This window comes from Plectropomus leopardus, chromosome 15 (genome assembly GCF_026936395.1).
Source record: "Plectropomus leopardus strain MGB_pleo_1.0 chromosome 15, ASM2693639v1, whole genome shotgun sequence".
NCBI classification, from domain to species: Eukaryota; Metazoa; Chordata; class Actinopteri; order Perciformes; family Serranidae; genus Plectropomus; species Plectropomus leopardus.
This window is the reverse complement of record NC_142190.1, coordinates 15,225,055-15,238,630: the sequence shown is the minus strand read 5'-3', so window position 1 is coordinate 15,238,630 and position 13,576 is coordinate 15,225,055. Positions and strand designations below refer to the sequence as shown.

The 13,576-nt window shown below is 35.1% G+C and overlaps 2 protein-coding genes across 4 annotated transcripts; both read right to left on the bottom strand.

Moving 5' to 3' along the window:
• Positions 1–3,288: 3,288 nt before the first annotated feature.
• LOC121952918 (uncharacterized) lies at positions 3,289–6,577 on the bottom strand. 3 transcript variants are annotated; one of them, XM_042499795.2, is made up of 6 exons: positions 6,469–6,577; positions 6,144–6,245; positions 5,525–5,848; positions 4,264–4,587; positions 3,646–3,830; positions 3,289–3,534 (listed from the first exon to the last, which is right to left on the bottom strand). In XM_042499795.2, exons 2-6 carry the CDS (start codon positions 6,196–6,198, stop codon positions 3,499–3,501), a joined length of 924 nt encoding a protein of 307 aa, XP_042355729.2. In that variant the 5' UTR covers positions 6,199–6,245; positions 6,469–6,577; the 3' UTR covers positions 3,289–3,498. The 3 variants fall into 3 exon arrangements, with proteins under 3 accessions (XP_042355729.2, XP_042355730.2, XP_087945018.1); XM_042499796.2 differs by having other exon boundaries at positions 3,705–3,830; XM_088088892.1 differs by having other exon boundaries at positions 3,289–3,830.
• Positions 6,578–8,914: 2,337 nt separating this feature from the next.
• LOC121952742 (uncharacterized) lies at positions 8,915–12,799 on the bottom strand. The gene is made up of 5 exons (XM_088088744.1): positions 12,705–12,799; positions 12,169–12,230; positions 11,566–11,889; positions 10,665–11,387; positions 8,915–9,173 (listed from the first exon to the last, which is right to left on the bottom strand). Exons 2-4 carry the CDS (start codon positions 12,221–12,223, stop codon positions 11,005–11,007), a joined length of 762 nt encoding a protein of 253 aa, XP_087944870.1. The 5' UTR covers positions 12,224–12,230; positions 12,705–12,799; the 3' UTR covers positions 8,915–9,173; positions 10,665–11,004.
• Positions 12,800–13,576: the final 777 nt, after the last annotated feature.

Genomic DNA, 13,576 nt, shown 5'->3' with positions numbered 1-13,576 from the left:
ATTTAGCAATAAGATTATAATCCTTGTAACTTTTTAGTTTTCACGCTATTCTCTCCATTTTGTAATCAAATCTCTATATGTTTCCGATACTAATTTATACTTATGTTGTTGTTTTTAAATTCACTTGACTAGATTGCAAGCATAAATTAAAGTTGTGTGAGGATAAGATATTTTGTATTTTTGGAAAGAATATAAGAAAGAAATAAGTTACTGCATGGTATTTATTTCCAATCCATGTACTGTACATCATTCACACACAATAATTTGCATTACCAACGTTAGTGAGCGATAACTGGAAAGGAAATAACACCTTATGATCAGCTCGTGTGGTGGGGTCTGTTAGAAACCACAACTTTTTCCATTTTCTCTGTGCTTCAGCTACAGTTACAACCAGTGAGTTTATATGTTTTTTTTTTGCAAAGACTTGAAGATCAAAGATGGAGGGCAAGGGGTGCCTGATGGTTCAGTGGATAGAGCAGGACCCAGGCCACATGAGAAAAAATATCTGTATGGAAATTAGCTATTCATGTAAATGGTAGTTGTAGCACAGGAATAGAAACTAAAAAACAGTGCTCTTCTGAGCATCCAAGCCTCAGTTAGTGAAAAGTTCACATGTAAACTGTCACAGTTGGTCTGGACTCTAAACATGTGACAGTTGGTGTAGAAATAGTGCCTGTGCACCAGCCTTGTACTTAAAGGAATCAGCCACACGAAAACAGACATTTTTTTAAATGTATTTTTGTAATTTTATAATTATTGTTGTTACTAGTGGGGATTTTTGGCTCCATCTTGTGGTAAAAACTTATCTCTACATGCTTGCAGGTCATACTTGAAGTTCTCTGGTACTGCCTGAAAGAACGGTATACATCTTGCAGATCTAACAGGTTATTGTGCGCTCACATGTCAGGACTTTTATCTCCATCTTGTGGTCAGAAACAATTCCTACAATGCTTGCAGCTTGTACTTGGAGCTCTCTGGCGATACCGCTGGTAATAACAGTATTCATCCCCCAGATGTCAGTCATGAGGTGCACTTTTTAATGTTGAGTCACTGAGTAATTACAAACCAAATCTAAAACAATGTTTTAATGGCTGCCCAAATGTTAGGGAATAGGAATTACACTGCTTAATGTGAAATAGTCTGTAGTTCAGTATAAATGTGATAACTAATGTCCCAGTCACACAACTACTTCGCACTACTGTAGGCAAACTGACAACACTTGGCAAAGGCTGGGAATAATGATGGTTATTCACCGGGAAGTTGTGCCTTCATAAATACTGAGCAGCATTCTGACACAAATATCTGACATTAATGTTCTGACATGTTATACATTATTGTTTATTTTCTAAATGTCAGTTGAAGGCTGGTTTATGATTAATGTTACAGGAGAAAACCATGTTGCATGTTGTTCTGATCTAAGTCTGTTTTTTTCTTTTTGTTCCTGTCTCAGTCGACAGTTTAGTCTGAAAAATTACCAGAGAGAAAAAAAACAACAGATCAGATAATCCTTCTGCCAGGAAGCAAAAATATGTCTCTTCAGAGAAATTCAGTCCAGCGGTCAACATGGTGATAGATAACGACGGATGTCAGCTGTGGACTAATGATACAAGTTTGTTATATCATTAGGTGGAAGTGTAAGCTTTATGACAAATACAGTTGTTTGGAGAGAGATGTGAGGTGAAGCCACTATTTGGCAAAGATTATCATTGACTTTCAAAAATTATTTGAATTAATCCAATTATCTTTTGTTCTAATGACAGTGTGACATGCAACACACTGTCACTGTCATCAGTGTGAGAGGTAAATGGCTACCAGAAGTCTTAATGAAGCATTTTGAACAGCCGATATCAATGTTTAGCAGCCAGAGTGTCATGTTTCTTTACGAGTGATGCATGTGCAGTCTGTGACAGGAAATTCAGTCATGAACCATGTTGCATGTGGAGTGGAGGTAAAATTGTGAGTAGTTTATTCAGTGATGTGCCACTAAGCCACACTGCTGCGGTTTGGTTTTGGAGCTTTCACCTTTTCACCCCACTTGAGTTACGACCCTGCAACCCTGCCTATTATATATTATATTTATATACTGCTCATTTATTTTCCCTAGGTACATTCTATAATGTGATGTCTGAATTATGTTCCTACCAATGTTTTTTCAACTGCAGGAAGTGTCACATTTATTTGTCTCTTACTTTGAGTCCCTTTTATCCGTATTTAATTTAGACCTAGCCATATTATTAAACTAATTTAACTTGTTTCATCATGTTTTTGTCAGTACGAGCAGATATAGAAAAGCATACTGAATATATTAACAGTGAAAATTTTGCAGAAATGCCATTATATGACAACAGACATAATCCGGGACAGTGTTGTGTTTCCTTCAAAATGTATCTGCTGTTGCAGATTAGAAGGATAAGAACATACTGTAGTCAGTGGGGTTGGTGGGGTTGATTTACAGGTTTGTTTTGGACACTTTTGCAGTGTGTCAGTTTAAACCACAGGTTATTTCCCTTCAGTGTTTCTGCGTCAAGTAGACTGGTGTTTGTGTTTAACTGCAAAAAAAAAAAATCACATCAAAGTGGGGAGATGTGGTCATGCTGTGGTAGAGAGATCAGAGATCAACACAGTAAAGGTTAACAAATTCATGCTTCTGTTTTTTAATTTTTTTATTTTAGATGTGACTTGATGCTTGATGTATGTCTTGCTGGTGCGGGTGTGTGGCTACAGATACCTGTAAGAAAATGAAAGGCTAGTTTGATCTATGACTTATCTCAAGCCAAAACACTGCATCGTGGTTTGTAATACAGCCATGCATTCCTTTGGCACTACTGGTCCTGCAAAGCAGTAATCTTGTGAAATGAATAAGGGCGGTGTGTTATGAGTGCTGCGACTGACATGATGTGACATTTCGGGTGGAAACAGTGCTCCACATCAATAGGAAATGGAATAGGAATAGAAGTGCTAAAATAAAAATTTTGAAAGCTAAAAATTATCATTTCGTGACCCCAACGGGATTAAATGTGAGGAATTATGGCTTCACCTTGTGTGATATTGACTATATATTCCTACATTTGCTTGCAGCTGGCACAAGTATTTCCTTCCTGTTGTTAGTAACTGTAAGAACAGTTTGTAACCTCCAAGTCACCCATGTGTTGCATAATTACTGTAAACCAAAAGAATCCATCTATATTATTGTTTTGTTTATTTGAAAAATACAAACTTAAAACACCTTTACATTTAAAAAAAAAATACTATTCCAAACTATTACAAGGCAAACAAGAGAAAATATAATCACATGGAAGCATGTTTATTTTTTTCCAAGCCATAGAACAGAAGAACAATCCCTGATCACGTTTCTCATCTCAAGGTTAAATAATATTCCCAGCCAGGAAAAGGTTACAGTTTTAAAATAGGGCTGTTGCTTTAATAATTCTTTAGGAGAAAATTATGTTGTATTCTGATGTGAGTTGGGTCCGTTTTTTCTTGTGTTGTTCATTATTGTCACATCTGCATAGATAATTTCATCTTCAGAGTTAGCTGGGGAAAAAACAGACTTGAAATGTAACCTATCACGCAAGCAGTTCATTACAGATTTATTTCATTGTATTAAATTGATATATTTGAATCATAGAAAACAATCATGGTTACCTGACTTATATGGTCCTTATTGAGACAGATGAAAATACGGGTAAACATCTTCCACTTACCCTCAGTGACATTTGTGGGTCTCGGTTTGTTATGAAGTTTTATGATCAGAAGACACAGAGCCGCAAGGAGAAGGAGGACAACAACACTAGCTGTCACAGCCACAGTCACAAGGTGGAAGGAAGAAACTAAATCAAGAAAACACAAATATCAAAATGAATTATATTGATATTATGACATTGACTTCCTAATTTCAAATCTGCTGAGGTGTTACTCAAATATTTCTTGTCCATTTGCTTGTCTTTTATTAGACATTGGACATACAGTAGGCTACAATATACCATAGCTGTGGATGTGAAATTATTATTTAAAACCATAAAAATTATACCATAATACAACAGAAATCAGAAGACAGATATTCCAGGTGGATGCTTGCCACTCACAAGACTTAAGTGATGTAAAGTGTTAGATAACAAAAAATCTGGGACTAAAATCTGTTAATCCCGTGCAACCAGAGTTATGATTCTGATTCGTTCATTTTATTCATGGTTACATTTAAAAGATATGAATACAAAATGTGAAATTGTTGTGTGCTGATATTTAGAAGAAATTAAACTGTACCTTTGCAGCTTTTCACGTGAATTATTGTTTCATCTCTGCTACAATTGTTGAAAGCCTGACACATGACATTTCCTGTCAGCTGTTTGTGTAAGCTGATGGTAATGTTTAAAATACTGGATTTGTTTTTTTTAGCTGTACTATTCGCCAGTGTCTTAATGGTTGTTGTGCTGTTGCTCAGGGACTGACTTTGGCCTCGGGTCCTCATTAGTAAGACATTGTCCAAAGTCAAAATTAATTCTACTTCATCTCCCTCCGAGGAGCAGCTGATGTTCATCTCCTCTGGTGACAAACACATCTGAGACACAGCTGGCTTTGACACAGGAGCTGAAAGACAAACATAAAGCAACATATACAGTATTTACAGTGTCAAATGCAAAGTGAGATGCACTACCAACACCGCTGACTATTCCAATCCCTGTTCTCAATGTTGAAATAAAAAACAAAAAAACGTTTGAGGGCTTTAGACACTGTTCACACTCTTGAACGAGAAAGAAGGCTATGTGTGTATAACTCTTAATAATTACTCTAGGGGTCGACTGGTTTTTCAGGGCCAATACCAATATCAATTATTAGTAGTTAATGATACAGATAACAGATATTTGGAACTGATATGCATTTACAATAAAAATTAAAATGTTTTTGTCAGTATTTAGAATTTGGAATATAACAAACTCCAGAACAACACTTTATTTGAATGCCTTTAGCAAATGTTTAATCGTTCTGAAACTTTCACCATCAAATACAGCAAGTTGCCAGCAACTTTTTTTTTTTGTCAAGTGAAAATTTCAATAAAAAATGAATAAATAAAATAGCTTCCTTGGGTTTTACAAAGTAAAAGTTCCTCCCATACTGACACTTTTTTTGCACTTTATAATTAATTTTATTGTCGATCATTAAAATAAAACGCTGATACAGACAATCAGCAAAATGCCAAATATCGGCCCCAATAATCAGTCAGGCTGATAATCAGTCAACCCCTAAATTACTCCTAATGTAAAGCTGAAAATAAGAGTGAAAGATTGGGAGTATGTACTGAAAGATATGTCTGCAATCTGGATAAGGACAAAAAGAAATGAGATGATCACTGCTGGGCACTTCACCAGCCAGTGGTGTTTAATGCTTTGTCTGATCAGTGTATATTTGCTAAGTTTAAAAGGTGTGCTGTAATTTTTATATTAGATTAAGCACATTTTAGACACCCCAAATTGGAATTTAATTTTTGTTTTAGAAATTTTTTTTTTTTTTTTTTTTTTTTACCTACCTTGTATTTCTAGATTCACATTCACTTTTTTCAGTAAAACACCATTAAATCCAAATTCTTCCAACTGGTAATCTCCAGAGTGTCTCTTCATTGCATAACCTAGTTTGATTGATCCATTGGTGAAGGGTTCAGGCTGATTCATGTAGTCTTCATGCAGAGTCACTGTTTTGTTTTTGACTCTTTTAAAAATGATATATTCGTCATCCTTTTTCAAAGTAATATCTGTATTTGCTGTATTTGACAGATGAAAAATCAGCAGCTGTCCCACTGCTCCAAAACACTGCTGAACTCCAGTAGGATTAGAGAAACTGCATTCGATAGCTCCTAAAAAACAAAACAAACAAAAAACAACAATAATATGCTGTAAAATACAGATAAGAAAAATATTTTGTTATTTATTATGAGCATTGAATTTCAGTAGGGAAGGACTTAAGGACTTAATACAAGGCCATTTCAAACTTTATTATATTGTCATAGTTGTCATATTGTAATTTGTCAAAATCATATTTGTCTTTCAAATCTACTTTTAGGTAGATTAAATTATTGTCTTTGTATGCTTTTTTATCACATCTATACCATTCAGAGAAATGAGATAACAAATTTTCTCAAACTTGAATACCTTTTGCCAGAGCTGCTGTCGCCAGAACGGTGAAGGTCATGCTGATGGAAAGCATTGTTTTCTTTTTTAACAATTTATTTCTATTTTAATTTTATTTTACCACTGTTAAGGAAAAAAAAACATAAATTGTCAGTTTAAAGTTAAAGAAGTCCATTTTAAATCAATAATATGAACAATAAAAATGGCGCATATTTACTTTTTTTGAGTATTAATAAGAATTCCTAAGCTTTTAGATTTATTACTCTCTTCTTACTTTATTACTATCACTAAATTGCTGATTTTAACTAATTTAAGCACAAAATTAAAATGAACAACGGTCACTTACCCTCTTCACAATGGTGTGAAGTCTTCTTTGTGGCTGTTAAGCTTACTTGTGAAATTTCCACAGACTGAAGACTGGTTTATCCTTAGCTTGTCTTTATGTTGTCTTGCAAGACTCAAGGAAGTGGTTAGTGTGTCATCAGCCACAATTTGCAAGTGAACAAAGTGAACATCTTATTTCTGGCAGTACTCAGATAAAGACTGCAAACGAAAACTGTGTTTTTTTCTTTTTTTGCCTCAGTTGTTCATACTGTTGGCAATAAGGCTGTATTTACATGAAGTTGGCGTAATACAAAAGGCCTCTGCTGCAGTATTATTGGTCAAGAGCAGAGGATGACACACTTAACAAAATAAAATTATCCTACTGACTTATAAAACATCAAAAAATTGAATCTGACCCCTTGTGAATACTATACGATTAAACAATTTCTTTATGTGACCCTCTTGTATCAGTCTTCCAATGTCAGAACGACATATTTAAATAAAAAATAATTATTTTGATTGATGACTAATTCATGGAGACATGTTTTATTATCTACTTACTACACTGTAAATACACGATAAAGCTGCCTGAAGACGACAGGTGTTTCTGCAAAGGACGAGTGAAGAAAGGACTTCCTGCCTCTCAGTGCACAGTTTAGCCAAAACTTTTATTAAAACCCACGTATATCACATTACTTATCAACATCTGCATCACTAATTTTTTTTTTTTTAAAGATTATTTTTTTGGGCTTTTATGTCTTTAATGTATAGGAAAGACTTAGGGTGATAGGGGGAGAGGGGGCGACATGCAGCAAAGGGCTGAGGCTGGAGTCGAACCTGCGGCCGCTGCGGCGAGGACCCAATCTCTGTACATGGGGTGCCTGTTCTAGTCACTGAGCCACCAGATGCCCCATCACTAAAATTTCTCACAGGAAAAACAAGTTATGTGATATTTAGAAATATGTGAGACTGTCAGTTGAAAACCACAGCTTTTTTTTCTTAACTCTGCCACTGCTACAGCCACGTTACCTCATTTGAAACTCTCACAGGAAAGACTAGCTGTCAAACAGACAAAGAGCAATGCCTTTCAAATATGCATCTCTCAACAATTCTTCACAGACATACTGTCAGTGTTCAAATTGTTCAATAGAAAGTGCTCTTTCATAGGTAATCTCACAGCTCAATGAGGACTAAAGGTGGAACTACTTTGAAATATGAATGCCTTATTCCCACTGCACAAAAAATCCACTAGCACCCACACATGGTGATGATGCAATGAAGCAAAGATATCACTAATGTTGAAGCAGCAGCAGCAGCAGGACAAACTAAAATTACATTTGATGGTGATGGTTCTTAAGCACCATGGACAGAGACAAAAAAAACTACCTGTGAAATATTCAAAAATATATATTAATATATGTATACAAGTTTGGTGAGGGAATATTTTCGAGCTCCTGTTTTTGGTTTTGCTGTGTCTCTTTTATATTTTAATTTAAGGATTTAATATTTGCTTAAGCTAATTCTTCAAGCAGTTAAAATAGTTGTTGACTGGAGCTCTATCAAGGCCCAAAAGTACAGTTTCACTTGCTTTTTTAAATAAACGTGTAAACATATTCAGCTAAATACACATTCAGTGCTTAAAATACTACTCTTCAAACACATCTCTGTCTCTCTCTTTCTCTTTCTCTCTCTCTCTCTCTCTCTCTCTGTCTCTCTGTCTCTGTCTCTCTCAAGCCTGCTGTAAAACAACAGTGGTGTCAGTGACAGTGTTGTTGGATCCCATCATGACACTTTTCTTGTCATAAGCATCATTGTACAACTAGTACTTGCAAAACCAAAAATAGTCCTAAAAAGTAATGTTTCAGCATTGTAGCATGTAGGACAAATACCATTATTAAACCATGCTTTCAGTTTTGATTAATTTTGCTTTTGCTTCAGAAAGTAATAAAATAACTCGGACTGTGAAACAGAATAAAGAACAAAATCAGAACAAGTTACAACTGAAAATAACCAATAGAATAAAATAAACTGTATTTCTCTCTGAGAGTTACATAGTATAGCGCAGAACTTTACTATACTGTATGCCGACACTCGCAGGTTACATGTGGGGAACACTGTCTCCATCATGTGGTCAAATTATGATCACTGCATTATTACATGTTGTCTGATGTTGAGTTGAATTATTACGACAGTTGTTTTTTATTGTTTATTCTTGTCACATCTAATTTCATCATTTAAATGATCTTAACTTTTTACATTTTAAATTTTGCTTGGGGGATCTCCACTGTTTTTTGTCGATTGTTTGGAAACTTATAACAGGTGTTATTTTTGTTTTATTTCATTTGACCATGATTTGTTGGTGTATATGGGGAAGTGCAGACAGGAAACTATACAACACTAGAGTGAAAAAGAAATCTGTTGATTTTTTGTGACCATCAGCACAAATAAGAATTTCAATAATTGTTTATTTACAAAAATCTTACAAAATGCAAACACAATAATATAGCAAATTTCTGTAAGATAGCACTGTCATATTTGGAAAGCAAATGGAAAGCTTAAAAACAAATAGCATAGTTTTATAATTGTAGCTGACAAAGCCATTAAAAAAAAAGCTTCATTTAATGTAAGAACAGTCAATAGTGAAAAACATAACTATATTTGTCTCAGAAAGGTAATGCCACATCATGAAATAAACAGCTCAGGAGAGATTGCCATCTTTGGAAACACCTGGAAAAGTAAAGAAAAAACATTATCAAGCTTAATGTAATTTAATTATATATTTAATTTAAAATATTTTCTCACAAACGATATTACTGTAGGTCCTCGGGTTGGTAAGGATAGTTGGTTATCTCAATACATTACTCACACATTCAAAGGCTTTATTGCACTGTTTATTAAATCTGAACTATTAATTATATTACATTTGCACTATTCATCCCATTTACAAATAATCTATCACTGCATAATAGAAAGAATCACTCACTTCCCATTTATACTTAAAGTTGCTGTTCTATACTTCCTTAATTATAGCTATATTACTTTTATTTAGCATTTACCTGCTTTTTATGCTTGTGCTATTTTTTTATGTGTGTACTTGCATGTTTACTCTGGGGAGAAACAGCATTTCAACCGTGTGTATTTCTTATGAATATGGTAGACTTGACAGTAACATAAACTTTGACCTAGTTATAAAAGGTCAGATATGAGTTTTGTGAAAATGATATGGCTAAATTTAATTTGGATTAAATGAACATAAACTGGAGGTGTATTAATATAGTTTTTCATTTGATGTGAATACTGGTGCGGTCAGTTTTGCGTCAGCCTAGTCATGCAGAAGTACAGTATGTCACTGCTGGAAAGACAGTCTTTTCATAAAACTGAGCTGTCTATGCAGAAGAATGACACAAAAACATGTATCACCAAATATTAAACTGGTACTGCATGACCAGAGAAAACAGAAAAAGGGCTGTAGCAGTTGCTTTTGCTCAGCAGTTAGAAATTCACTGCACCTGACCAATAAACGCTTCCACTGGTGTGTGACATAATGTGAGCTTTACCATTTTGACACAGGAAACAATATGGCAGTAGACTGGTAAAATACAAACTTTTGATCTCTAATTACAGTTAACAATAGGCTTTGATATGTTTCTGAAAAAATATTACTCAAGTAATAGGCAAAAGAAATCAAGGTCCATATATTATCAGCACTAATAGGCAACACAGTAACAGGATCTTGGTTGATGTTTCATCAGCACTGCCTAGTTTTAGTGTTTGATCTGAATTTGAGAGAGAGGCAGCTCTCTTTCTCTGTCTGCTTCTGTACTCTGTGTCTGTGGTGTTGGGCATACGGAAATGCAGAATGCTTTGAGCTAAGAGATGAGCAGGGAGATCTAAGCAATAAGATGGAAGAAAGTTTACCAATTTTAAACTGGCTTTGGTTAAGGTAGTTTGTGTAAGTTAATGTGCTAATGGGATACTTAGTTCAGCTTGAAGGATAAGAAAACAGACAGTTGCCGAGCCAGGGAAAAAGATGAATCACGTGGTTTCACTGAGTGTGCGTTATATATTTTGTTGAAAGAGCTTTCTCATTATCCTCCATCCACATAAAAATGCTGCCATTTTGAACCCACTTCAACTCATACATTGCAAACAGGACTAACGACAATATAGTGGGACTTGAACTGAAATAAGACTGATGATGGTATGATATTCTCTTACCTTCTTTAACAGTGATGGACCTTGTTTTCTTATGAACGTGGCAGATGACAAGACACAAAGCCACAAGAAATAGAGTGACAATGACAGCTCTCACAGCCAAGACAACAGGGGAGTAACAAGTTAAAGCTAGAAAACACAAAAGAAATATCAGACCAAATTAGATACTATAGTAATGCAGATTTCTAATTTGATCCCAAGCATCATTATTTACTACAAACTGAACAAAACTGAGAATGTTGCATCAAAAAGGTGATCTGTCCCATCCTATTTGAAAATGAGATATTATGGAGGGGTTAGAGTTTATCTTTTATTTGATAAGATATTGTCCACACCAGTGTTCTCATTGAGGTAACAACGATTGCTGAAAATTATGAATTGATATTTCTTTAAATTCTGTACCTGCACAGCCTGTCAGATAAAGACCCGCTTTATCTGTGCTGACGTTGTTCAAAACCTGACACATCAGGTTTCCTATCAGCTGACCATATAAGCTGATGGTGACTTTCGAAATAATGGGTGTGTCTTGTTCAGTTTGGCTCCTTGCTGGTGACTCCATGTTTGCTGCTGAGCTGTGGGGGGACTGTCTGTGGCCTCTGGTCTGTATGAGTGAATAACCGTCCAAAGTCAAAATGAACTCCACTCCATCTCCCTCAGAGGAGCAGCTGATGTTCATCTGTTCAGGTGACAAACAGATCTGAGACACAGCTGGCTTTGACACTGGAGCTGGAAGACAAACACAGAATAACATATACCGTGTCTACGAAACAAACTGCAACGTAAGATCCACCAAAAGCTCTGTTGACTGAAGACTATATTCCAAAAATGTAATGCTAGCTTATCACACAGGACGGAGATGAGACGGAAAATGTACATTTTTGCGTATATTTGAATTTTTACCCACCTTGTATTTCGAGATGCATTTTCACATTTTTCAGTAAAACACCATTAGATCCAAATTCTTCCAACACGTACTCTCCAGAGTGTCTTTTCATTGCGTGGCCTAGTTTGATTGTTCCATCGGTGAAGAGTTGAGGCTGATGCGTATATTCTTCATGCAGAGTCACTGTCTTGTTTTTGACTCTTTTAAAAATGATATATTCGTCATCCTTTTTCAAAGTAATATCTGTATTTGCTTTATTTGGCAGATGAAAAATCAGCAGCTGTCCCACTGCTCCAAAACACTGCTGAACTCCAGCAGGTTCAGAAAAACTGCACTCAATAGAGCCTGAAGAAAAAACGAAAGAAAAAAGCAAAAAACAAAGACAAAAATAAACAAACAAAAAAACTGATTAGAACAACTTCATGTCATTTATCTTTGGCATTTCATTTCAGGAGGGAAAATGAAACACTACAAAACCATTTTAAGGTTTTATTATTTTATATTTTTATTTATCATATTTTGCTGCTTGAGTCCTATTTTTCCTTTAACTTAACATTAAATCCATTATTAATTGCATTTCTTAATCCAGTGAAACTTCTCTGCCATTCTTCAAACTGAATGTACCTTTTGCCAGAGCTGTTGTTGCCAGAGCGGTGACGATCATGTAGATGGAAATCATTTTTTTTCTGTTGTAACACAAAAGTCAAATTTTATTTTAAGTCATACATTTGATTTGTTCTTTCAGTTCTATAAATACACTTTAAAATAACTAAATTTAAGATTGGATGCTAGTTTAAAGTTAAAAAGTAAATTTCAAAAGTGCAGTATGTGATTCAGGAGAAATATTGTTGATTTATTTCCAGGCCGTCAAATGTCAGCACTTTGAGTTGGTAGTCGGACTGAACCACCCACAGCACTGGTACAAGCTGGGAATGAGGCTTAACAATCAACTATTTTTCTCAAGAACTGCATATACTGCACCGTAAATAAAAATTAAGCTGGAACAATATAAATAGCATGTGTCGACCATCACAAAATAAATAAGAATTGAAAAGCTTGTCAGATTTCACACCCTAAATTATGAAAAAAAAACTACAATGTTTCTGTGCTCTTTAGCTAATTTCAGCAAGCATCTCAGCAAATTTAAAGCTGTCACTTACCGTCTTCACAATGGTGAGACGTCTTCTTCAGGGCTGTTAAAGGCTGACCTGTGAATTTTCCACTGACAGAAGGTTTATGCTGTTGCTGCCTTTGTCGTCTTGTTGTCTGATAAGAATCAAGGAAGCGGTTATGTTGTTGTCACACACAACTGGGCCATTGAACAAAGTGAAAATATTATACCTTAAAGGAATCATATAAAGACTGTACAAACGATACAATCTGTGGTTTCTCACACTTTAAGTAATGTGCTATAAGTCTTTGTTGCAGAAATTCATCCAGTAATTGTGTGAATAATTATGTCTTCCAAATACCCTTCTTCTTTTCTCTTCTTTTTTTATACATTTAAGATTTCTCATTATTAGTTTTACAGATCGGCCTAATACAGGGGGTTACTAAAAGAAAATCATACACATTATGGCTAATAAACATTTTTTTGGTCCCAGTAGTTCATACTGTGGGCTGAAAATGTACTTAAAATTTTTACATGCCTGTATTTGCAAACGACAGTGATAATTTATAAGGTATATGGTGCACTTCTGCGCTACTTTATGAAAGTGGTTGTGGTGACATGCACTGTTTTAGCAGCTCTTTGAAACTTGTACAGTTTATGCAGGTTTAAGGTTCTCAGCACTGCATTTCCTTTACAAATACTGCAGCAGAGGATGACACGCGTAACAAAATATATAATACTGACCTGTAACACATCAGATGTAGGTACGTACCTTCATGCAAAAAGAAATCTGATCCCTAGTAAATTCCATACAACTTAAGAATTACTGAATGTTAACTTCTTGTATCCCTTTTAAATTTGGCGTTGACGGAGTTGTACTTATATACTTATATTAATTCCAATAGTGCAGGGCACCTGTAA

Excerpts from the sequence above, each read along its gene's own strand:
- LOC121952918 (XM_088088892.1), bottom strand. The coding sequence starts at position 6,198 with ATGCTTTCCATCAGCATGACCTTCACCGTTCTGGCGACAGCAGCTCTG. Across the intron at positions 5,849-6,143 it reads GACAGCAGCTCTGGCAAAAG|GAGCTATCGAATGCAGTTTC; the intron begins GTATTCAAGTTT and ends TTTGTTTTTTAG. Across the intron at positions 4,588-5,524 it reads TGTGAATCTAGAAATACAAG|CTCCTGTGTCAAAGCCAGCT; the intron begins GTAGGTAAAAAA and ends TTTGTCTTTCAG.
- LOC121952742 (XM_088088744.1), bottom strand. The coding sequence starts at position 12,223 with ATGATTTCCATCTACATGATCGTCACCGCTCTGGCAACAACAGCTCTG. Across the intron at positions 11,890-12,168 it reads AACAACAGCTCTGGCAAAAG|GCTCTATTGAGTGCAGTTTT; the intron begins GTACATTCAGTT and ends TTTTTTCTTCAG. Across the intron at positions 11,388-11,565 it reads AATGCATCTCGAAATACAAG|CTCCAGTGTCAAAGCCAGCT; the intron begins GTGGGTAAAAAT and ends TTTGTCTTCCAG.